The sequence below is a fragment of the Sturnira hondurensis genome, unplaced genomic scaffold (genome assembly GCF_014824575.4).
Source record: "Sturnira hondurensis isolate 20B ecotype Veracruz unplaced genomic scaffold, ASM1482457v3 Scaffold0022136, whole genome shotgun sequence".
Classification (NCBI taxonomy): Eukaryota; Metazoa; Chordata; class Mammalia; order Chiroptera; family Phyllostomidae; genus Sturnira; species Sturnira hondurensis.
This window is the reverse complement of record NW_028094767.1, coordinates 1064773-1088719: the sequence shown is the minus strand read 5'-3', so window position 1 is coordinate 1088719 and position 23947 is coordinate 1064773. Positions and strand designations below refer to the sequence as shown.

At 37.7% G+C, this 23947-nt stretch overlaps 1 protein-coding gene across 5 annotated transcripts in view; it reads right to left on the bottom strand.

Annotated features, from left to right (window-relative positions):
- Positions 1 to 3024: 3024 nt before the first annotated feature.
- The window catches only part of FILIP1 (filamin A interacting protein 1), a 203487-nt gene continuing 182564 nt past the window's right edge, over positions 3025 to 23947 (bottom strand). For 2 of the 5 annotated variants that reach the window (XM_037034349.1, XM_037034352.1), the window contains 2 exons: positions 19462 to 22267; positions 15786 to 16600 (listed from right to left, as the gene is read on the bottom strand). In XM_037034349.1, coding sequence (XP_036890244.1) covers positions 16394 to 16600; positions 19462 to 22267 — 3013 coding nt within the window. In that variant the 3' untranslated portion in view covers positions 15786 to 16393. Of the gene's footprint in view, positions 4424 to 13544; positions 13721 to 15785; positions 16601 to 19461; positions 22268 to 23947 lie in introns of those variants that run through there. The other 3 variants (XM_037034350.1, XM_037034351.1, XM_037034353.1) reach the window with 3 other exon arrangements.

Below are 23947 nucleotides of genomic sequence, written 5' to 3'. Positions count from 1 at the left end.
ATTACCACCCCATCCCACTTGCTGAAACCATTGCCCAGCTGCTTCTGTAGAGGCTGCACTGTGGACTGGTGGCAAAACCTCAGGAGCGTTTGCTCTGCTGAGTAATCTACCTTTAGCAGTATTATTTGGTAGAGTATTATTTGCATGTTTACTGACAAAGCCTTTGGTGAGGATAAAGGGGTGAGGGGAATCCTGTTACCAGTTTCAAACTTGTGGTGTCTTGCAATTTCCATCCACTAAAGAATGAAACTGCTGCAACTCAGAGGAAAATCATCTTGTATTTGGCAGATCTGCTTATTGTATAGCTTCTGCTAATTCACAGTGAAAAACACATTTTTAACAAAGTAGGAAATGCAGAAGTGAAAAGTATTTTAAAGCAAACAATTTAAAATAAGGTAGAATATTCACTTTAAATGATTTTAATTTTATGCATATTATGTTCTAACTCAAAAAAGAATATTGCACAGTGCTTTTATATCACAATTGTTATCTTTCTCACTCTGGTGAGACTTTGATAAACAAAGTTGACTTTGGAAATAACATAGAGAATGTCTTCACTGGTTAAATAATTTCAATAACCTGTGATGAACTGAAAGCAGGATATCACATTCATATAAAAGACAAGTACATATTCATAAATTCACTTGGCTATAGTGAAAAATAAACTTCTCATCTACTTAATAAAACAAAGTAGAGAAAATTGAGAATGCTGTGAAAATAGAATGGAACTCCAAAACTTTTCAGTGTACTCATTTGCTTATGAAAATCCATTAAACCTGCAAGACTTCAAGAATATCTGATCACATTATAATCCTCTTATACTGGAGAAGCTGACATCTGATATTTTTAAAACAAAAATCTAGATTAAATAAATGCATGTCTGTGCTGTGAGCAAAATCTGTGAATGGTAAGGTAAAGGTAACCAAATAACATAAAGGAAGAAACCACCAAAAAGTAAATGTATCATGTCACGACATCTATACACCTTTCTGTTCAAATGTATGAATCTACAGCATTCTCCCTGTGCAACAAACATGGTTGTAACTGGATCGTTATGGAGGAAATGCTGAAAGTTTAAGGAAATAAAATATTAGTGGTCATTAAGCAACATTAGTTCCATGAAACCTTCCCAATTTTTATGAATTCATTACAATTTTTATTGTTTTTCCTCTTTGCCTTCTAACTAGTATTTTCGGCAGAGGCGTAGCACTGGAGGTCCAGAGAAAGCTATATGCCTCAGGTGCCAGCTAATGGTTTTTTAAACTTTCATTCTGCATTTTTGGAATTTTTAGAATAACAAAAATAGAATAACAAAATTTTAGAATAACAAAAATGTTTAGAATTTGGTGCTCACCAAATTCATGATTACACCCTACCTTTGATCTATTTTTTATTTATTTCCAGGGAATTTTAACCACAGGATACAGAGAAAAGATACGACATATTACATTGTCTGACACGCCATTTACTCTTGCTCTGCCACTGAGCTTTAGGAGTTGTGAATTGTATCAACATAGTTGGTGTCTCTGTTAATGCTTAAGCCAGATATTCCACACCATGAAATTCTTTTGTGATTGTACTAAGATATGATTAATTCTTCACATTTTGTGAACATTCCAAGCACCTAGCATCTGGAATCTTTATTCCATCCACTATTTTTATTACACCCTAATATTTTATTAAATACTTGAAAAAAATATTTGCAGAAGATACCTCAAAAAACAAACTTATCAAAAAGAAAAGGGTAAATAATGTATTCATTTGTTGTGCCTTAAACTGAAAACTAATTATGTGCCTTAAGCTGATTATGCTCCGCAAAACATAATTATTCCATTCAAAACTGATTATCACTCATATTGATAATTGGAGACTTACAGTAAAAGGTATAGAAATTATATGAACCTAGGACGGTGCCAGGCTTGCATGTGGGGGCAGTTTCTTTCAATTGGATGTGGATATTGGGATATTACTATTTATGAACTTGCTTGCTTATTCATTAGATAAGCATATGACTATGTGCTATTAATTTTTAATATTCTGTTTTCAAAACAATTTTTTTCAATTTTTCAATTAATTTTAGCCATCTGTCACTCTGATTCCATTTGGGTTTAAGCAGGAGACTTATGCATAGAATGAGCAGGAAAAAGCTCAGCATCCACCCAGGTGACTCTGACTATATGTCATCCGCACTCTGCACTGCAAGTAACAGGTTTCATGATAAACCCAAGATACACATAAATTACTTGTAATGTTTTAAAGTCAAGAGGTAAAGTCTTATTTTCTAGCATTTTCACAATCAGTGTAATAAAATTTCCACAAGTTGAGAAAAAGTTGTTTGCTTCAAATGCTAATCTGTGATGTATCAGAATATTTTTGCCATCCCAATTATAAACACTGACAAAAGGAAACTTAATTGTGAGTGGAAAAAATTTACCAATACTAAATAAAACCCTTTCTTAATTGAAAATATCATTACAGTTTAGAAACATTTGCAGAAAACAAAATCCAAAACAACAATTTTTTAAATCTTCACACAAACACACTCTAGTTTTCTTTATCAGTAATCAAAAGCCCCGAAGGTTATGCGATACACACACAATCATTCAAGCTAGGACAAGCCTACTGTAGCATTTCTTTTACTTATAAAAATCAAAACTAGTTTTACATAAAAACAGATTTAATTTAAAATACCCACTGAATATGAGTTGCTAATTCCTCATGGTATACCCTCAAACCTTACCAAGTCACATAGGGAAGGAAATCCAACATTAATTGTTCTATTCCAGAGACTCAGTGTGGACTACCGTCTATGGGTGTATAAACCTGGGTGCAACCTGTGGAATAGAGAACTGGGCCACCTATTTGTGTGTTTTTGTTTTGTCTTGTTTAGGATTTTATTTATTTACTTTTAGACAGGAAGGGAGGGAGAAAAAGAGGGAGAGAAATGTCAACGTGTGGTTGCCTCTCACATACGCCAACCGGAGACCTGGCCCACAATCCAGGCATGTGTCCTGACTGGGAATCGAACCAGTGACCCTTATGGTTTGCAGGCCAACTCTCAATCCACTGAGCCACACCAGCCAGGACTATTTGTATGGTTTTTACAATAGTTCTCCTTGTGACACCCAGAAGCATAGTTTCCTTAATCTCAGTAAAGTTACATAATAGACAATTTCTGCCTTCAGAAACTGATGTACCAAATCTTTAAAGTTATCTTTTAAAGACCTTATTGAAACCATGTCCACATTAACAAAGTCTTTTTTTAAGAAAAAAAAAGCACACATTCAGGATTTCAAATAGATTTTAGGTGCATATTTTTACATAAATCTAAAATCAACAGCAGCTCTGACATAGAAAATTGAATAATTCTTCTGCTTTTAATCTTTAAAGAATATATTCTCCAACCTGTATGTGATCCTGAAAATCTGACCAAATCCAATCTCTAAGATAAAAAGTTACCTATCTTCAGATTTCTATTACCATTTTTTAAAAAAATAATGATACTCTCTTGGTCATTTTTTATTTTCAGGCTTTCACTTAGGTAGATTGTGAGAAATATCTTGATATTCTTACCGTGGGACCTATACGTATAAGTAAATAATGCAAACAAATATAATCGAACTGTCAGTTGAAGGTGTTCCTATAATCCTCACATGTTAAACTCATACATCTCCTTTTATTAATTTATTCCATGTTAAAATTAACTCATTCAAGGGTTTTGGCACAGAACACTAGAAAGAGCAACTTTAAAAACTGACTTTAAGTATTTAAAGTTAAACTTTAAACCACGGTGTTATTCGTTAGCATTGAACCAGGATCAGAACCACAGCATTGTACAAGCAATAATAAAAACTCTTCCAGAAGCTCCTGCTTCTGTTTTAACTCTTGAATTAACCCCAGGAAACATAGAGAGTGCTGTACTTTCTTTTCTTCAGAAATACAAATTGATTTAAAAAAATAATTGTAGGTTACTGTTATTAATGCAGCATTGCCCATGCTTTGAAGAACCCACAGTATATTCTACAGCTATATGTGCCATAGACTATGAAAAAGGAAACACTTTAGGGAAAAATCACATTACAAAGCGTATTATAAAAATAAATTACATAACATGTGCCCATGGACCTGAAAGCTTTTCAAAAGGAAATTTCTTTTGACACAAAGATTTAGTCGCTCTTGCAACCTATTTTTGTATTATCAGGTATGCTGTTTTCAGCTTTTACATTATAGCCTCCAAAAATTCACTGGAAGTAGAAAACTATTTTCAGTAGTGATCGGTAGCACAGAAGACCTTAGTGATGATGGAGAGCTGTAGAAATACTATCCATTCAACAGGGATTCAGAGGAAGTACACACACCCAATATGTGCTTGGTTTACCATTTCATCTGGAGTTCATACGCAACTGGTGAATGATGATGCTTTCTATAAAGAGAAGAAAGATACACCATTTTCAATTAAACTGGAATGCAAATCAGTAGTCTATGTGAGGGTCAATACCACATCATTTCATTAAAAGACCATTGGTATTAACAAAACAAAAACAGATACATGAGCCCAATAGCTTCTCCTGCAGTTCTCTACTGCTCTTGGGTAACTTCTTTGTATTGGCATAGGTGCTTTACCTCCAAAATTCTTAAGGCTTTCTAGAACCATGTCTAATAACCTAGAACAATTAGACTAGGACAATACTAGACCAATTTTATACTCAAGCAAAGAACTGAACACAAAGGCAATATAAGCCCCATGGTGGTGAACCAGACGGCTTCCTAGAAGTAACTCTTCCAGCTGTGCTCCCTGTTCTGAACATCTTCATAGGCTTTTAATTTTTTTAATGTGTGTGAATTTGAGTTTTAATCATGAAATATTGATTATCTATTCTTAAGTCAATAAATACAGATGACCCATTTTCATCTCTTGACTGCTTTTTGCATATTTCCATATGTGCTTTTAAATCTAAACTCATTCTTATAAAAGTACATTGAAATAGCAATTAGAACATACCAGCCACATTATGGATATTTATATAAATATTTATATTTGATTGATTTCACTTTTATCTTAATCTTTTTGCCTTCATGAACATGTATTATCACTTTTTTCATTCTATCATTCAAGGATTGTTTATTGAGGCCCAACTCTGTGCCCATCACTGTGATAGGCATGGAACTACATTGCTGAGCAAAATGAGACAGTCTTGTCATTGCTGAGATTATAAAGACGAGAGGAAAGAAATAACTAAGACTCAGTGATTTCTCTGCCCCAAAAATGTCTTACCTCTCTGCCACTCGTGGCAATGTTGTGAGTGTAGCAAATAACATCAGTAGTGTGAGGAAAATTTCCACCTATTATTTTCACTTTAATTTCAAATACTATTTACATTTTATTTTTACTTAGGTAATTAATAACTAAGTAAACATTAATTAAAGCACATTATGTCACCATGACCAGCATAGCTCAGTGGGTTGGGCATAAACCTGCAAACTGGAAGGTTGCTGGTTGGATTCCCAATCAGGGCACATGCTTGGGTTGTGGGCCAGGTCCCTGGCTGGGGGCCTGTAAGAGGCAACAGATCTATGTTTCTCACACATCGGTGTTTCTCTCCCTCTCTTCCTCCATTCCCCTCTCTCTCTAAAAATGATAAATAAATTTGTTTAAAAAAGAAAACACATTATTTCATAGACTTCCAGGTTCATGCTAATTATGTTCAGTAATCCTCTGTAAAAAGTTTCTTAATTTGCTTTTATTAACTGACCACTAGGGGGAGATATTTTCATTTCTGCTCAACCTTTCAAATTGAATTTAGAATAAAACAGGTAAAAAAAGCAAAATAAAATGAAATGTATAAATATTTTATATATGTAATAATATTTAAATATGAAGTTTTATAAAACTTTTAAGATGTATATGTGTTTGTTTCACTATGCCAGAAAACTTTAAAAATCATCTCATTTTTCTTCATTGAAAAATTGTTCTCACTTTATACCTTTTAAATGCCTAAAATATATCAGAATCCTCAGGCAAAAATTAAAAATGCTAATTAAAATATTATGTTGTTTAAAATCACAACCTAAGATTAAAATGCCATTTCCCACTCAAAACTTTTTCTTTTTAAAAATTTCTGTAGTAGTTTTCAAAGAGCAAAAATACATTGTTCTCGAATTTCCCTAATAGATTTAAGAGTCATCTCCATTTTCCTCTTTTAAAAAAGCATAGAAAACAAATTTAAAAGAGTGAAACCCAGAATTGTTTATTGTAGGTGTAATTCAGAATGCTTGTGCCTTAGCTTCCTCACTATGAAATGAGAGTACTGGAGGTCATCTCTGAAGTCTCTTGTAGGACCAATACTTTGTGTTGCTATAACACCATCTTCTCTCACCTTGAGTGTGCAAACCTCTAAATTCCTAGAGTTGCTCTCTCTTAGTCCTAGCATTTTGTAATCTCTATAATAATAATAGCTTTTCAGAATTAGCACTTGGTAGAAATACATGTGACAGAAGGATCCATACAGAGGAGAATGTCTTAGTTGGACTGTTACATTATATTATGGTGTTTAAATTAGCAAACTGGTAACCTATGCATGGCACATCTACTAATGTCGCTAATCAGATTATGTTATTAAAAAGACTGTCTCAGAAATATTTGCCAATGGCAAATAGAGTTTATTTAACTCTACTTTAATAATAAAAAATGATGTTTTAAATTTATGTTTATAAACTTTATTTAAAGGAATACAATTAAGCTCAAGTTATTTTGTTTTTTATGCATGGAGACATATTTCATCTTGTTTTTAGAGATAAAGAAACAATATCTAGATAATAGCAGCTCTATTAGTTCATTATTAAACACATTTATTAAATCTATATTTGCTTATCATCTATGTTTTCCCTGGCTCTATAAACTAAGAATGTCCCTGCCACTACACAAAATTGTGAGAAATAAAAAAATTTTGTTTCATGCCATTAAATTTTGAGGTGACTCAATACACAGCAAAATTATCTAATATATGTAGAATCCATGGTGGCCAGCAAAAAAAAAAAAGAGAGAGAGAGAGAAAGTAAAGCAAAAAGCTTTAGGGATTAAGGCCATTATTTGTGTTAAAAAAAGAATTCCCAAGTTTCTTCCCTTTTTTGTGACTTAGTACAATAAAATAGTCATATGTTTTATTGATGTTCCAAAGTCAATGAGCGAATCTTATTTCATCTTCTACTGTCTTTATTAATCTCAGACTAGGACCCAATGATGAGTTATTTGGGTCCTCTACAATGACCTAAGTAATAAGTATAGTCCTGTAATAATTTTTTTACAGGTACCATTTTTTCTGACATTCATAATTTGTAGAGGCAGATTGGGACCAAAGGCCATAGTTAGTTACCACCTCTACCAGCAAACCCAACATGGCAAAGCACTTTGATTTGGAGCCTTCCGATGTACAGACATTTAATAATATCATTCCCTTTTTTCTAATTGAAAGAAGAAAAAATAACTCTAAACCTTACTTATCATATTCACATGGAGACATTGGATTTTTATATATTTTTGACATTAAACAGTTTACCAAAAGCACTTGATAACATTTTATTTTATGTGTTTCTCCCAAGTGTTATCTTGATGTTTTTTTTCCTTAAGGAACTTCAAGGAACATAGTAAGTACATTATTTGTTAGGATATACTGTGAAATGGTGTAGTATATGAATTCATTCTTTTATTATGCTAGCAAAGATAACTTCACTGGAAAGGACGATTAACATATTATCAAGTCCTAATTCTGTACTCACTAACTATTCATCCTCCTTGGGTGGTATCCCAAAACTACTGGCCAGCCAGATGATGAAATCCAAGATGGGATCTGGGGAGCAATTTGGGGAGACTGTCTCTTGAGTGTTACAGTTGGGCAACCTGGCAACAACTTAAGAATTCTGATTCCTCCCCGGAGAGCTCCTTGGCCGTGGGGTAGGAAAGATGTACTCATTGGAAAGTCTGCCTTCCTCCCAAGCAATGCATACGTTTATGCTCTGCCAAACTCTCTACAAGGGAACACATGAGCTCTGAATTTTAAAAATCTACTCTAGTAAATGAGACCAGATCACTTTAATAGATAGCCTCTAAGTTCACACACCGAAGACAAAACATAGCAGAAGTTCAGTTTACTGCAGGACTTTGTACGAGCAAATGAGGACTGCTTTATCCACAAGAAACGGTGTACTCTTGGGGGTGGGAAGGGTGGAAGAGGGTGAAGGGGGGAAAATTAGGACAACTTTAATAGAATAACAATAAAAATAATTAAAAAACAAACTACAGAAACTGCATACCAAGTTACAAAAAACGTTTTCTCTGGAATTTTGCATCAGTTTGTCTGGTTTATGGCCTGCTTTCCATGTCCCATAGCTCCGTACTCCCCGGGGGCTCTGCGTGGACAACAAGGCACTGGCTTAGGGCTATGGTGCTCTTCCTGTCTACCAGCTACCAGACCCCAGCTTTGAACTTGGTGTCTGCTGGGTAATTTATTTACCTGCAAAACTGTCCTGTATTCTGTACCCTTTAGAAGTAGGAGTGTCTAGATACTGTTTACTTTTAAGACTCACATGTTTTTTAATTTATATATTTATCTTTAGAGGAAAAGGAGAGAGGGAGAGAAACATCAATGTATGGTTGCCTTTCGTGCGTCCCCTGCTGGGAGTTGGCCTGCAGGGAACGGGTCTGCAACCCAGGCATGTGCCCTGACTGAGAATCGAGCCGTGATCCTCTGGTTCCCAAGCCTGCGCTCAATCCACTGAGCTATGCCAGCCAGGGCTAAGACTCACATTTTAATAAACTGCTTCAGCATTCACCCTGTTATTATTACATTCAGAAATTTATCAGTTTCGATAAAACATCTGTTTTAAATAGGAAGTCCAGTAAACTTCCTCTGTTGATTTGGACTCGTATTCCTTCTTTTGGATTCAACTCAGCTAATTAAAAATTATTCTGTTAATCAGTTCTCTCATTTTCTTCAGGAAACTTTTCAACCAGATGATATAAATTCTCTTGGGGTTTCTCAACCACCTAAGAGTTTATTTGCTTCTTTCCAAAACATTTCCCTCTCCATCATCAGTCCAAATCATCCCCTCACCTCTCTAGGTCACACAAGTTACCAATAACACAGTTAGGACCAGTAACTTGTTTTTCAGGCAAACTAATTCTTACCTCTCACATAGATTACTGGTTCCCAGATACAAGCAAATTGGAACTAGATCTCCCACATATAACATTAATTATAAAAAATTATAAAAAACCTAAACTAAATGGTGGAAAAATAGGTAAATATTTGAGCCAAGCATGTTCAGGTTTTAACTTTGTGCACACAGAGTAAATGCCTAGTTTGATCTAAGCCTTTGGCTGGTCACAGAATAGCATGGAAAATAGCATTATGTGTGAACATTGAAAAGGACATTGTGCTTCTTAGATAAGAACAATATTCATCAAAGTAAGTACTGTTATAAGAACTTTGACACATAGTTTCTATGCAGATATCTCAGTATCTCAAAATCCTTGGACAATAGTATTTTGGCTCAATGAGTGTGGGTGTTTTAGTTTATGTATGATTATATACTTTACTCAATTGAAGTAGTTTCACATGAAATAATGAATAATGAACTAGGACAAACCAAAGACCTGGCTTCGTCATTCATAAGATGCTTAGATATATTTAAGCCTTGGGATTTTTTTCTTTTGTTTTTGTTTTCATCTTTAGTAATAGAAATAATTATCTTCTTGATCTCCAAAATTTGTTTCAGCTCTCATCAGCTCTTGACTTTAGAATTCTGTCCATCACATACTAGCACAAGTAGGGAGGCCAAAAGCTACTTTTATCAGATAAGCAAATAACCATTAGTCCTTAGGAAAAGCATGGCAGAATCCTTTAAGTTGCTTGCTAAACAATAATGAAGCATATCATATTATGACTATAAGGAGAAATATGCCAGATTCATAAACGACTGTAGCTAAATGTTAAACCAAACCACAGTAAAGCAGTTTGCCAAAGGTAAGACAGCCTTTCTCTGGTCTCCTAGTTTTCAGTCCTATCTCAAGTATCCAGTCCATCGGTCAGCAATCCACTTTTTACGGATGCTCATCTTGATATCTATTCTAAATCCACATCCTGCTTATTGGTGGTGGTGTTTGGTTCTCTGAAATGAGAGCCTCTCTGACCTGTTTTAGAGGGTTCTTCATGAATCTAAAGAGCATGACAAGCCACCCAAAACTTCCTTTTTCCTGAAGTGCCTTTCGTGTTCCTCATTCAAGTGTGTTTATACTTCACAGTAAGCTCTCAGGCTCCCCTTAGTTCTCCACGCAGGGGATGTTCTTCAGAGGCAAAAACTCCCCAGTCCCGGACCCCTGGCGGTTTTGCGTCCATTACTTGTCATGGTGCCTCTCGGCGGGGGGAGGAGAAGTACCTTACACTATCCAGAATGGCAGTGCCTGGATCCCCTCCAATTCCACTTGCTATTTCCCCTCCGAGTTCTCACACCTGCTTTGTCAGCACCTGCCATGTCATTCTCAGGGGCTTGCATTGCAGACAAAGGGAAGAAGAACCCCTCTTTTTCAGCCCCAACTTTCAGCCATCCTTCAACTGCTGGTTTTCTTTCTCTACAGTAAGTACCAAGTTTTTACTGCAATGGACAGGCTTTAAACCTCAGGATAGATTCTGAAAGTACGGTTTGCGTTCCTAACAGAGGCTTTGTTGTTTTTTTTCTTAAGAGATTTTAAATATAGAAGGACACAACCACCAGAAGGAAAGGTAAGAGAAAGGCAATCCGGGGAGAAGGAACAAGTTGATCAAATCAAGGAAAGGTGCCTGGCCTTCTGCAAGCAATCTGTGGGCCTGGGTGGCAGCAGTCCAGGCAAGGGAAAGGGAGGCGTGCTCCAAGACTGGGGAAGCAGAGAGCCAAGATCACAGAGAGCCTCGAGTGCCTTACCAAAGAGTTGGCATTGTCTTCTATAGGTGATGATGAACATTTGGAGGGTTTTCAAACAGAGGAGTGATACGATCAACTTGCACTTTGGAAAACAAAATGGAAAATGAATCAGAGAGTTTTCAAGCTGGGGATTATGAAACCAGTTAGGAGAGGATCAGAGTAAGCCAGATGAGAAGTAATTAAAACTGCAACTCAGGCAGTGGTGGGAGAAATGGAGAAGTGGGTTCAGCTGCTGGAGGTGTTGGGGGTTTGAATTTGAGAGACTTGCTGAATGAGTCTACTGTGTGGGTGAAGGAGAAGGGTAAGCCTAAAATGCCTACCGGGTTGCTAGTTTGGGTACTTGGGTGAATCAGGACACCCCTGCTGAGGTGGAGAATAGTCAGAGGAGAAGACTTGGAAGAGGGGTAGAGGAGGTATGGGAAATGCTTTCAGACTAGTTGAGTTGGAGATAGCAGTTTGGTAGTTATCAGCACGTAGGTGGTAAGTGAAGCCACGGGAGTGCATAAAATAACAAGAACCAGCATGTAGTATAGGAAAGTGGCTTTTGATAGAGACAAGAAGAACAACAAGCCTTAAAGTGTACACATAAAATGAGGAGCCATCCATGGAGACTGAGGCAGAACAGTCAGAGAGGTCGAAGGAAAACCAAAGATGATTACATGTCTTCTTGGTCATAGAGGGAGAAGAGCATGACCTCATTCTGTTTTCACCCTTACCACAAACTAAACAAAAAACAACCTAAGAAGTTCTAGCCCTAGGTAAAGAATAGGCAGCACAGACTGAATGCAGGGGAGTGAAAAAGTTGATGCGCTGTACTCAGATGCTCCATCTTACCTCCCCTGATCTACTCCCAGAATGCAGGGAGCCTGCCCAGGAAGGTCATCGAAGGATTTTTCTCTATAGAAACTACTGGGAGATATACTTCAAAAAAATGGGTAGACAGACAAACAGGCAGATAGATGATGGTGATAGATAGTTAGACAGGTAGATATATAGATAGATAGAGTTAAGTAAAAGAGGTAGAAGAAATCCAGGAAACAGGTTGTAAGACAAGCCAAAGGACAGACAGAGCAGCAGGCCAAGAGGACAAGCAGCCCAGACTAAGTAGGGAAGAAGAGGGCTGAACTAGGAAGGCCTCCAGGGAAAATATGAAACTGATGTGTTTCAGGGTTTAGTAGGTGTCTGGCAGACCTATTTGGAGCATTTGGAAAAAAAACAAGAGCAGATACCTAGAAAACCAGGCAAATGAGCCCTGGCTGATGCCGCTCAGTGGATTGAGCACCAGCCTGCAAACCAAAGGGTCTCCAGTTAGATTCCCAGTCTGGGCACATGCCTGGCTTGCAGGCCAAGTACTCAGCAGGGGGCATGTGAGAGGCAACCACACATTGATGTTTCTTTCTTTCTCCCACTCTCTAAAAATAAATAAATAAAAATAAAATTAATTAAATTAAAAGAAAGAAAACCAAGCAGATGAAAAATTAAAATAATTAATCATTTGAAGGGGAGAAGTCATATAAAGGAAACATAATCATAGTATAATACGTAACAGGAAACAATATTTAAATTTACACTGTAGACATTACTATATAAACATACAAGTGCTGACTGCTGATTTATCAAAACAAAGTGTGATATAATCATATTGGGAGGATGGGAAAAGAGGAGAGATGGGACATGTGAGAGGACTAAATTCTCAGCCATCAAGATAATAAGACAAAAATAATATCTAAACTTGATGAATAAAAAGTCAGAGTACAAGTATATTATTTAGAAATATGGAGATAAATACCAGAAGAAACAGCTAAGAGTTAGAAATGATTTTCTCCAGGGAGAAAAACTGAGGGAAAAGGAACAGCTGTTTTTGTTCTTTTAGCATTGGCTGATATTTTAACTTTGTGTACAAATTACTTTAACAAGAATAAAAAGTAATTAAAGAGTAAATGGAAAGTATAGAAGTGGAGGCATAAAAGCTTGAGTGTTCCGTCAATGGCTGAACTTGTCAGGAGGGAGACAAGGCGATAGCTAGAGAGGACTACACAGCTGAGGAAAGAATTGTTCTAAAATGGAACAGGCCAGAGCATATTTATATCCTGTGTGTGTGTAACAAGTGCAAAGGAGAAGGTAAAAGAGCAGGGACCGAGGGGATAACCAATGAGGGGAGCCTGGAGGAGGAGCTAAGAGGCAAACACTAACCTTCATCTGGGTTAGGGAACCTTTGGAATCTTAAATTCATGTTTACTGGGGAAAGCCTCTCAGTGCCCTTTTTGTTACCTCTTCCTTTCTCTCTCCGCCCACTGGCCTCCCGCAGAAATGTGCTCTTCCTATCTAACATCCCTGGGACTTTCCAATCAGGAAAGCCTCACTCTTTCCAGTATTCTGAAGCTATGAGGGAATGAGAAAATCAAATCTCTGTACACTTTGCATTCCTGGAGAGGGTTTCATTTCCCTGAAATTACGCTCTTCCCATACAACACATCAAAGCTATTTCTTCACTCTCTTCTTGAATATATTCAAGTAAGAGATCTGGTAACGCTGTACTTTTATTGAAGATGAAAAAAATCTCTAGAGAGTCCAGTTGTCACCCATTAACTTGTTCTCACTAAAAATCTGATTAAAATGCCAGGAACAACTGAATGACCCTTTTTAAGCAGGTGACTTAGTCAGAAAGGTCATTTTCAAAAAAATGGCAAATACCCTGAGGGCCATGTCCCATACAGAAACATTTCTGGTATCGGGCATGCTAAATGGCCACCATTGGAGTGTGCTCAAACGGTCAGCACATGAAGATTATTTTCAGGAGGGGAGGACCAGGGCCTCCTATGTGGCTGTGCAGATGGTGCCCTGCACGTCCTCTAGTGGGCGCAAGGGGGAGCCACCACATTGAAATCCACATTGAAATGGCACCCCGTCCCCTCCCATCTGCGCCCCGGGGGTGAGACCTGAGCAGCAGCTATTCACAGCAGCCCCAGTGAGACGCTCTTTATTTGACTACACATGCTATGTTCCAGGACAGGGAAAAGACTCTGGCCTTTTAATCCCATTCACTCTTATAAAAGCACTTTACACTGCATCTTAAAAACGTTATACTCACAGATGGAAGCTGGAGTTGGAGTGCATTTAATCCTCCACCTCCTATCCCCAGTGGATTTCATTTCTAATATGTGGTTTTGAACAAAGCTCTCTAATAAATGTAGAGTTGGTTCTACAAAGAAAAGCGGCCATGGTGGTTGCGCTTTATCATTTCTGAAAAGTGAATATGTGTTGTTCTGCCAAGTTTTCTTAGTAGTTGCACTTTGTAGGTGGCTCTGTCCCAAGTAAAAACAGACTGTGTGTGTGCTGTTGGGCCTTTCGGAGCACTCTCCCTGTGGCTGGTATGGACTTCGGGGCCGAAATGATGTAAGCAAGGTGTGAGCAGGTAAAAGCAAAAATAGCAACAGTGACAGTAAGATTATGATGGAAGTCACTGAAAAATGGCAGGTAAGGTCAAAAGGAATGCAGTGTTCCATACTTTTGACACCTTTGTTTGCGTAAGTTCAGCATGTTATGGTACAGTAACACTAAATGCCCTAAATGCCAGAGAATGCCCTTGTTTTTGAAAAGGATTGTGTCCACTTTCTAAAGGTGGGCAGGAACTCTTTTTAAAAAGTCAGTACTTGAAATGGAAAGATTTCTTGTTTAAACTTGCTTACAGTCATATTTCATATAATCTTCATTCTTAGCCTCTCCTACCTTGAAATTCCATTATTATGATATGTCTATCATAGTTGCTCAATATTTTTAAATATATATGCTGAGAACTGATGAATGATAGGTAACAGAGATCTGATTAAAGTGAATGTAAATACTGTGAGGCATCTACCACTATCATGTATAATTCAAGTCTAAGTTCTGCAAGGTATAGGAAATCCAGTGTGACAAGAACTTAAAGAAGAGTCTATTTACCACAAAGCATGATTAATCATGGGCTAAAAACTAATTATATGTATGTATGTATGTATATATATATATATATACACACATATATATATATACACATACATATAAATCTATCTATCTATCTATCTATATATATATATATATTTAATTTTCTTTTTCCCAAATATCAAGAGCAGGGAATATCCAGATCGTTTTGGATTCCTCACAGTTCAAAAGTGGAAAAATAACGTGTAACTTTGCAGTTATTGTATTTTTGTAAAGTTCACCCATTGACTTGGAGATCTGGACGAAGATGCCCCTACATCAGGACTCATATGCTATGCTACAGGTTGTTAGCCTTGGGCTCATTTGTGGTTATTTGACTACAAAGCAGTATTCACTTTAAGATGATTAGTCTCCTAACGAAAAAAAAAAGCCTGGCATTTTGCACTCACACACTGTTTCATGCTGATTAAAACATGCTCAAAATTAATGACAATGATACAAGCACCAGTAAAACTGACAGGAATAATAATACACTTCTCTACAGCACACACACAGTCACAAGCTGGTTTTATATTTGCAAGTGAAGTTCACTGTTAACTAAGGAAAATATTTCAATTCAATTAAGCTATGCACGATGTCACTTTTTTCCTTGGCATTAATGTATCAGAACTTACTTTCCGCTGTTTCCCATCCATTACAACCTCTGTTGCGCTGTAGGGGGCCATTTTGGCAGCTCGACTCAATCTGCTCCACAATTTAAACCAATTGCACACTTGAATAGAGCACGAGTCTGACATTAATGGTTCTAAAGTTATTGTCTGAAATTCTGGGGTTGATTTGGAGATGGCCCAAATCTCTGCAATACATACACACACACACACAAATAAGTAAAACTCTGCTTTGGGATTCCATATTTCATTTCCATTTTATTTCACATTCAAATTATTTTCTGAAATCATTTCAGGGGCTTTTGTTTTTCCAAACTTTAGAGGTCCAGGCCCTGTGATAACTAGATGTTTCTTCCAGCACTTGAAGCAAATTCAGGATCTGATAGAGGTAAATGACGATTGTTAAAGTACTTCCTATTTCATAATATAATTTTTGAAAAATCAATTATTATGGAACAAGGCTTATTACATTTGATTTACAATGAGGAAATATGGGAGCTGGCTTTGAAGAGGATGTTGCCCAGCTCCCGTATCTCACTGACAAAGAAACCGAGGTTCGGATGGGTCTATTTTCTAGAAGCAAAACTGGGACTAGACACCAGGCCCTGTCTCAGGTGCAGCTTCCTCAACCACACTCACAGCAAACAGTAGTTTTGCTGGTTAGTTCTGTTCCCCAGCATCAAAACAAATTCACAAAATAGGAAAGACACATGGCTATTAGTAGATTATTTTATAAACAAGATATTTAAAACTTAAATTAGTACAGGTAAAGAGCTGGCACGAACAGACGAAGGTTTGTTTTCACTGCAGCAGCAGGTCTGCACAACATACCCCCTCAGCCACTGCCCTCAGCCCTTCCCCCCTCCAAGAGAGGTAGCGCTGCCGGCTGCGGATTTCTTCAGCTCTATTTTCATAGACTGAGTCTCAGCTCGAGGCTCGAATTTGGTCAGATTTCCTGCTCCTGGAGCTGCCACTACTGGCTTTCCTGCTTTCATACCTTTTGACATAGGAATGCGGGTGGGTGTAGGCCGCTGGGATGACCCGTCTTGTCCTAACTGTAAGAGAAGAAATACAGAAACACAAGGGAGACGGTGGTGAGTTTTCCCCTGGAAATGCCATCAGTGAGGACTCTCGCCACAGATGACCCCTCCCTAGGCAATATTATCCTTAGAACCTTGGAGTCATTATCTAATGCATTCTGATTGCATCCCTTTCTCCTATCCTGAAACATCTATACCAAACTCCCTTCTCTTCTCAAGCTCCTACCCTAACTCCTCTACCCTTACCAACAATAACCTTGCCTCCTATTTCATAGAAAAAAATACAGGCCACTTGGCATTAACTCAGGCAACTTTATTCCCACTGTCCCCAAAATTACCCCCACTTTCTTTCGATAGCCATCTCTCCTAAGGACTCAGACTTTTCTCATGCATTATTGTTGCAGACAACCACACCCTCCTTTCTGAGGGTGCTCCTAAAGCTCTTACTGTAATTTCTCACTTGCATCTCACCCATCACATCCTGTCTCTGTCACTGCTTTTCAGTCTCTGGCTGGCTTGGCTCCATGTTCTAGCCTGCCTGCCTGCTAACGTGGGCATCACCATATTCCATTCCCAGGCCTCCTTTAATTTTTTGCTTTCATGCTGAGAATCACCTCAGTTATCACCTGATGTGTTGACAAGTTCCAGGCCCCAAGCCTTCAATGTGCTCCTTAAATACCGATCCATGCTTCCAACTATTTGCTAAACATTTCCAGTGTTCCTCGGGCATCTCAAATATAACCTGCTCCAAACCTTGCTTATCTTTTCCCCCAAACAGTAGCCCCCCTATGCTTCCCATCCTAGCCACTCATACGTCCAAGCCAGAAACCTCAGAACCACCCTCCATACCCAATTTGTCAGTAATTCTTTGATTCTGTCTCCAATATATCTCATTTTCACTACTATACTTCAAGCCTACACCATCTCCAGCCTAGAGAACTGCAACGGTATCTCTGTCCTCAGCTTCTGTCCCCTCTAATTTATCCTTTAAACTGTTTTGAAGACATATCTTTCTGAAACATAAATAATGTAATGTTTTTTAAATCATCTTTACGCTTTCAATTCCCCTTAGCTACTCATTGAGAATAAATGCCAGTTTCATAAGACATGCGCCCCTCTTCACATCTGCTGCCAGTCTGCCTCTCCATTTTCTGCTCCTGCATTTGGGCTCCATGCCCAGCTGCTGCAGCACAGTGGGACTGCTCACCCTTCCCCAGACATGCCGGGCTCCTCCACGTTGCTGTCCATGCCTTCACACACAGTTCTCTCTACATACTCCTTTCCTCCTCCTCCTTGAATATCTCTCCTCATCTGTGAAAACCTTCTCTGTGAAACTTTCTCTGCTGGTTCCTTTGTTCGAACTCTCATAAAATCACCAGGTAGGTTCCATTCGGGACTGTCCCACTAAGCTGAGAACTTCTAAAGGACCCCTTTGTAGTCAGCACCTAATCCAGTGGCTAAACTGTAGCTAATACTCAATAAATTCAATACTTTAATGAATAAATGCACAAATAAACTAGCCTCATTATTTGATTTCTAAGAAGGGTATCCCAAACTTTATGTTTCCCTTAATGTCATGGGATCGGTTATACCTGAAATAGGTGAGCCATTACTCAGGCCTTAGAAATCTTAGCTGTTTTGAAGTCCTATTTGTGTATATGGGGTTTAATCAGTAGTCATAAGGGTTGCTACAGAAGGTAAGGCTATCTTGATCTGACCCTTAAAATGGGGATAAGATGATCCAGCAGAGAGACCTGCTCTCAGTTACTACAATTGACACCTCCACTGTCTTTTTATAAAAGTTCGAGCTACGCTCTATGTTGCCTAACAAGCAATATTCAACCATTTGAGAAGGGCGAGTGATTCTGAATGCTATTTGGTTCCTACAGAGCCAATAATGAAACGCTTCACTGGCAAAGCAATTACTAATTCACATTTTGAAGACTGTCTTCAGTCTACATTTGTACATAAAGAATTAAAAGTAAATTGTATTGAAGATAGGGGAAAATAAGCCACAGTTGCTATACTTAAATAAATAAGCTTTCTTAAGAGTTTCTAATATGTGCTGCAGAATTTCTTCAGAGTCTAGGAATCATAATTTCTAGTCTGTTCACTTAAATTAACATCTAAATAGCACAGGATTGTCTATAATTTCATTTACTAATTTGCCTCCAATACATGAAGACAGTCTCTAGAAGCAGTTCGAAAAACAGAATTTATTTTAAGTTCTGGCTTTCATACTTTGGACACGCTTTTTTTATTATCATTTATTTAACCTCCCAGCTGGTTATTAAATAATATATATCAAGCACTTTCTCTCTGCAAGACACTATTAATAAAATACAGTATTTAGACATAGAAACTCACTTCTTTTTTACTTTTAAAAAGGTTTTAATATTTTAATATTAAAATCTTTTAATCTCATTTTTTGGAATAAAGTATGGCTGTGGTCATACATAATCACATATTGAATATTTTAAGTTATAGAAATATAACCCAGGAACATTTTTAATTTTTCCCACATTTTTTGACTATTTCCCCTCATTCTCCATTTTAAAAAGTATTATAAACATAAAAATCAAATTTTGAACATTATCATTCTATGCTAACATTACAAAGAGACCATCTTTGCAAGTACTGGGGGAGGTCTCCATAATTTACATGAAAAAAATTTCTGTCCAAATCAGCTCAATTTATAAAAAATTAGGCTACTTTTTATTTTTATTTCTTGGTGTAGATATCGTTCTTAGAAAACATCTGCTGGTGGGTTCAGGTGGAGCAAGAGGCAATTGCTTTTGTTTTCTTTTGGGCAGTAGGTTATTCTCACTCTTCACTTCCCCCTCCCTCTGCCTGCACATTGAACCTCTTCTACTCACCACTGACTGGGTTCCTCGAGTAGATGAGGTTGTGACTGGTGTTATGGTGATAGTGCTCGTCACCTTGTTTGCACCAGGTCGTGAGGAAAGATGGTTCCTGGGAGACCGAAGGACAGTGCCAGTGGAAACCTCCTTTTCAGCTGTCACATTGACAGGTCGGACAGTAATAACTGGACTTGCTCCTTCTGCTGAAGTCGCAGGGGATCGTTTAAACTGAGAACCTAAATGGATGTGAATTTTATTGTCTTCTGTGGTTATGATATTGGCATTGGTGTTGTATTTCCGTACAGGAGTGGGAACAGTCTGTTTTTCTGGGGTAACTTTGAGAACAGTCCTTCCCATGGGCATTTCCTGGGAGTCGGGAGAGACTGCGATCTCGGCGGGGGCAGCGGATGTGGACACTGTCATTATCTGAATGGGGGATGTGGGCCGGTCGGCAAATGCACCTCTTCCGCTGTCTGGGGTTTTCTCTCTGGAATATGTGGTAATTGTGACTGGGGACATGGCTCGTTCTGTACCGAGAGTACTATCTCCACATTTTGATTTCTGAGACATCACGTTGGGTGATGGGATAATGGTTATCCTTGGTTTCTGATTCCCTAATGTAGGAATGACAGTGGTACTGGAGAAGAATTCTTCAGATGTCGGGCTTGTTATCTCCAAAGTCGCAGTGCTGTTCTCATGGTCTGGTGTCACTCGAATATGCAGGGGCTGGCCCTGCTTTGGTGAAAGAACCAGCTCTCCTGGGTGCCCGGGGCTGGAACTTGTTCGTGGCCCTTTCTCTTGAATGATTGAGGGACCATTTTCCCTTTTTCTCATCCATGGAATCCAAGACTTTCGCATAGTGAGCTCATTGGCTGCTGGAGGATACCTGTCTAGGACAGAGGACCGTTCCATAGGTTTTTTCAGCCCCACCTGTCGAAGATTACTCATGATATGATTTTCTTCTTGGAAGGACTTCCGTATAAATACTGCGGGTGTTTCCTCCTCTGTGGCATCACTGCTGACAGCATCAGTCTGCACTCCGGTCGAGGTCACAGGAATATCTACCATTCTTCTTCCATTCATACTGGGTCTCAGAGCTCGGCTGTAACGCTTAGAAAGCTCCAACTCTTTGGTCAGATTGAGGACCTCCTGTCCCATGTTTTTGTTCTTATTTTCTTCTTCCATAAATCTTTGTTGAAGGACAGAATAATCCACTTGGAGCTGAGAAAGCTGATCTTCTTTGTTCATTAATTCATGAATCTTCTCCTTAAGAGCTTGTACTTCAGCTCTTAAGTCTCGACTTTTAGCCTCTTCCAACCGAAATCTGTGTCTCAGCTCAGCTTCCTGGCTCACAGCCTCACCTTTCTCTATTGCTTTATTCTTGGCAATTTGGTGCTTTATCTCCTCCAGTTGCTGAGAGAGGAAATTAGCCTTATCCTGCTCAGTTCTAAATTTCTGCTCCAGCTGATCATACTCATCCTCTGTCTTCATCAAATCCCCTTCCACCACCTCCAGTTGTTGGAGACGTTTTTTCAGTCTCTCAATTTCAAGTGTTAGTTCCTTAATCTTGTTATCTTCTGGGCAGGAGAGCTCAGGTCCTTTTCGAGACCTTCCTCTTGTTATTTCTCTTTCCACTTCCTCTATCCCATCAAGTCTCTTCTTTAATAAGTCAACACTGCAGCTTAATTCAGATGACTTTTCTTCTTCACTTTTCAGTTTGCCTATTAACTCATCTCTCTCTTTTGTTAGACTGTATACTTTTTCCTCCATTTCAGATTTCAGTTTTAAGAGCTTCTTACTTTCTTCAATTAATTTTTCAGTTACATCCATAACCTTTCCTTGCTCTACCTTAAAATTTTTATTGAGTCCATCTACTTTTCTCTCTTCTTGCTTTATTTTTTCCATCATATTTTTCCTTTCATCAACCAGCATCACAGTAAATGACTTCAACTTTGTAAGGTCATCTTTTAGGCTTAATTCAACCTTTTCCAATCTACTTTCAGAACATTCCAGTTCTTTAACTCGACGCTTGACCACCTCCAGTTCATTTAGCAGGTCTTTGGTTAAGTTCTTTTCTTTCTCCAGATTTAGGTGTAGCTGGGTGCATTCAGATTTGCTCTTGCTAAATGCTTCTTCCAATTTCTCCAGTTCAGACATTCTCTTCTGTAACTTCTCAACTTCAAGTTTGAGTTCCCTACTATGATGCTCTTCCTCTTGCAACTTCTTCCTCAACTCCCTGCACTGGGATTCAGTTTTTGTGATCTCCTCATCTTTACCCTCCATTTCAAGCACGCGCTTCCGGAGATTTTCCACTTCTGCCATGAGGCTGGAGTTGCCACATTCCCCTTTTGCAATTTTATCTCTTAATTCCTGAAGTTCTTCTTCTGCCTTTTGCAGATTTTTGTTGGTCTCTTCTAGCTCCTCGATCCTTTGAGTTAAGCCAACCAGCTTGAGTCTCAGTTGCCTGTTGTGAGATTCTTGATTAGCCAACTTGGCATTCATCTCTTCATGCTCTTGGGAAAACCGCGAAGCCTTGTTTTCAAAATCCACTTCTAACTTGAGCAATTTCTGCCTGTCTTCTTTGGATTTGGAAGTAATGGCTTTGAGCTTTTCTTCTTCTTCCCTCAGTTTCTGAGTAAGATCCTGCACTTTCTGACTTTGCAGGCCAAGTTGCTCAATATGCATTTGTCTTTCATCCACCAGCATGAGTGCAAAGGACTTTAGTTTCACAAGCTCATCTCTTAGTTTATTGAGCCTCTTAGCATTTTCTTTTTCTTTGCGGGCTTGGTAAGCCTTTTCTTGTTCAAGGAGCTTTTTCAACCTGTAAAACAAAATGCATTAAGATATTATATTTTATTATTATATATTATACTTTACATATTCTTTTTATATGTGTTATATTTATTATTATAAATATTAAAAGATTAATCAGCAAATAGATTTATCTTAGATATTAAATAAAAAATAATATGCTACTATAATAAGTCTCTTATCAATTGCTGCAGTATCAAGGTTTAACAAAGAGCCATTCACAAAACTAATCAGAAGTCAGTACATTACCTACCCTTAGAGAGGGATAGTGACTAGAAGTGAGCATGAAGAGGCACCAGTTTTTTCATGATTTATGTGTTGGTTACACAGGATTGTTCTGCTTATAAAATTTCTGTAAGCTGAGCACTTATGAGTTCCTTTCTGCATATATATTACACTTCAATAACATGACCATTGAATAAAACTTAGGTGTGTAAAAATAATGACTATGTATAGAGTGCTTTCTGTGTTCTAGGCACTGGAAATTATTTTGTACTAATGGCAATCCTATGAGGCATGTACCATCCCATGAGGAAAACAGCACATGGCACCTGCCACAGGTCATACAGTCAGTAAGTGGCAGAGCTGGGATCCAAACTTAGGCAGTAGGGTTCCAGAATCCTGGCTCCTTGCCTCTGCATCATATGACGTCAAAACAGAAATTTACTTTAAATGAAAGAGCAGACCCTGAAAGGAAGAACCTTCAGGTTCTCTTATCTTATGTGCCACTGTCACCGGATAAGGACAAAGCCAGATGAGCTTTCTGATGGAATGTTGATCCACATAAACTGTTTTTAGTTAACACCAGAACTGGCACAGGATTTTGCCTCAGTTTTCTGACTTAAACAACTTTTAAAATGGAGAACTACGTAAGGTAGGAAATCTGAACTGCTATTAATACAAAAATGTGGCAGCCACAGGAATGATTATGTTTCACATGTATGAAATGCATTTTTTTCTATTGTATTTATGTTTGGCTTTAAAAACTAGAAATATAAGTATGCCTAAGTACCCTTTTACCACCCTTTCATTGGTGAGTTAATTTGCACCAATTTTTAAGTTATTTTTAATGACCTGTAAACAGTTAAAATAAAAATCATATTCACCATGAGTATAGAAATGCATCTTAGTAATTTATGTTGACAAGAAAGGCAAGTTACAAACAACTGCTAATATGCATTTGTTTAAGTACATATTCATTTTAATATTTTCCATACCTTATTTCTTCTGAGTGATTTATTTCATATTTATGACTAGGCTATTAGCCAAGTAAATAGAAGTTAATAGTCTCACATTGCATTGTGTAAGAAATGACTGAAAATACACAAAGAAGTTATTTATACTTAAATCCAGTGTCAGATATAGAAATGGTTCTGGTGATGTCATGAATACTTTTTAATGGAATTTATTTTTATAAAACATATCCTTGTGTATAAGTATCTATTAACTAAATGCATTCCTTACAAAACACATTATGACTTTATTCCTAAAACAGGAGAAAAGGATTGTTTTTAAATCCTGTGGATTTGCATGAGCAATACTGCAATGGCTTCACTAAATGTGGTTGTTACATGTATAAAAGGGCATTTTGTGGATCATCTTCTCTTTTTACTTGGAGACAAAACAACCAAAATTATATCACAAAACCATAGAGAAGGAGAGACTTCAGGGGATGTTTTCAAATTTTAAT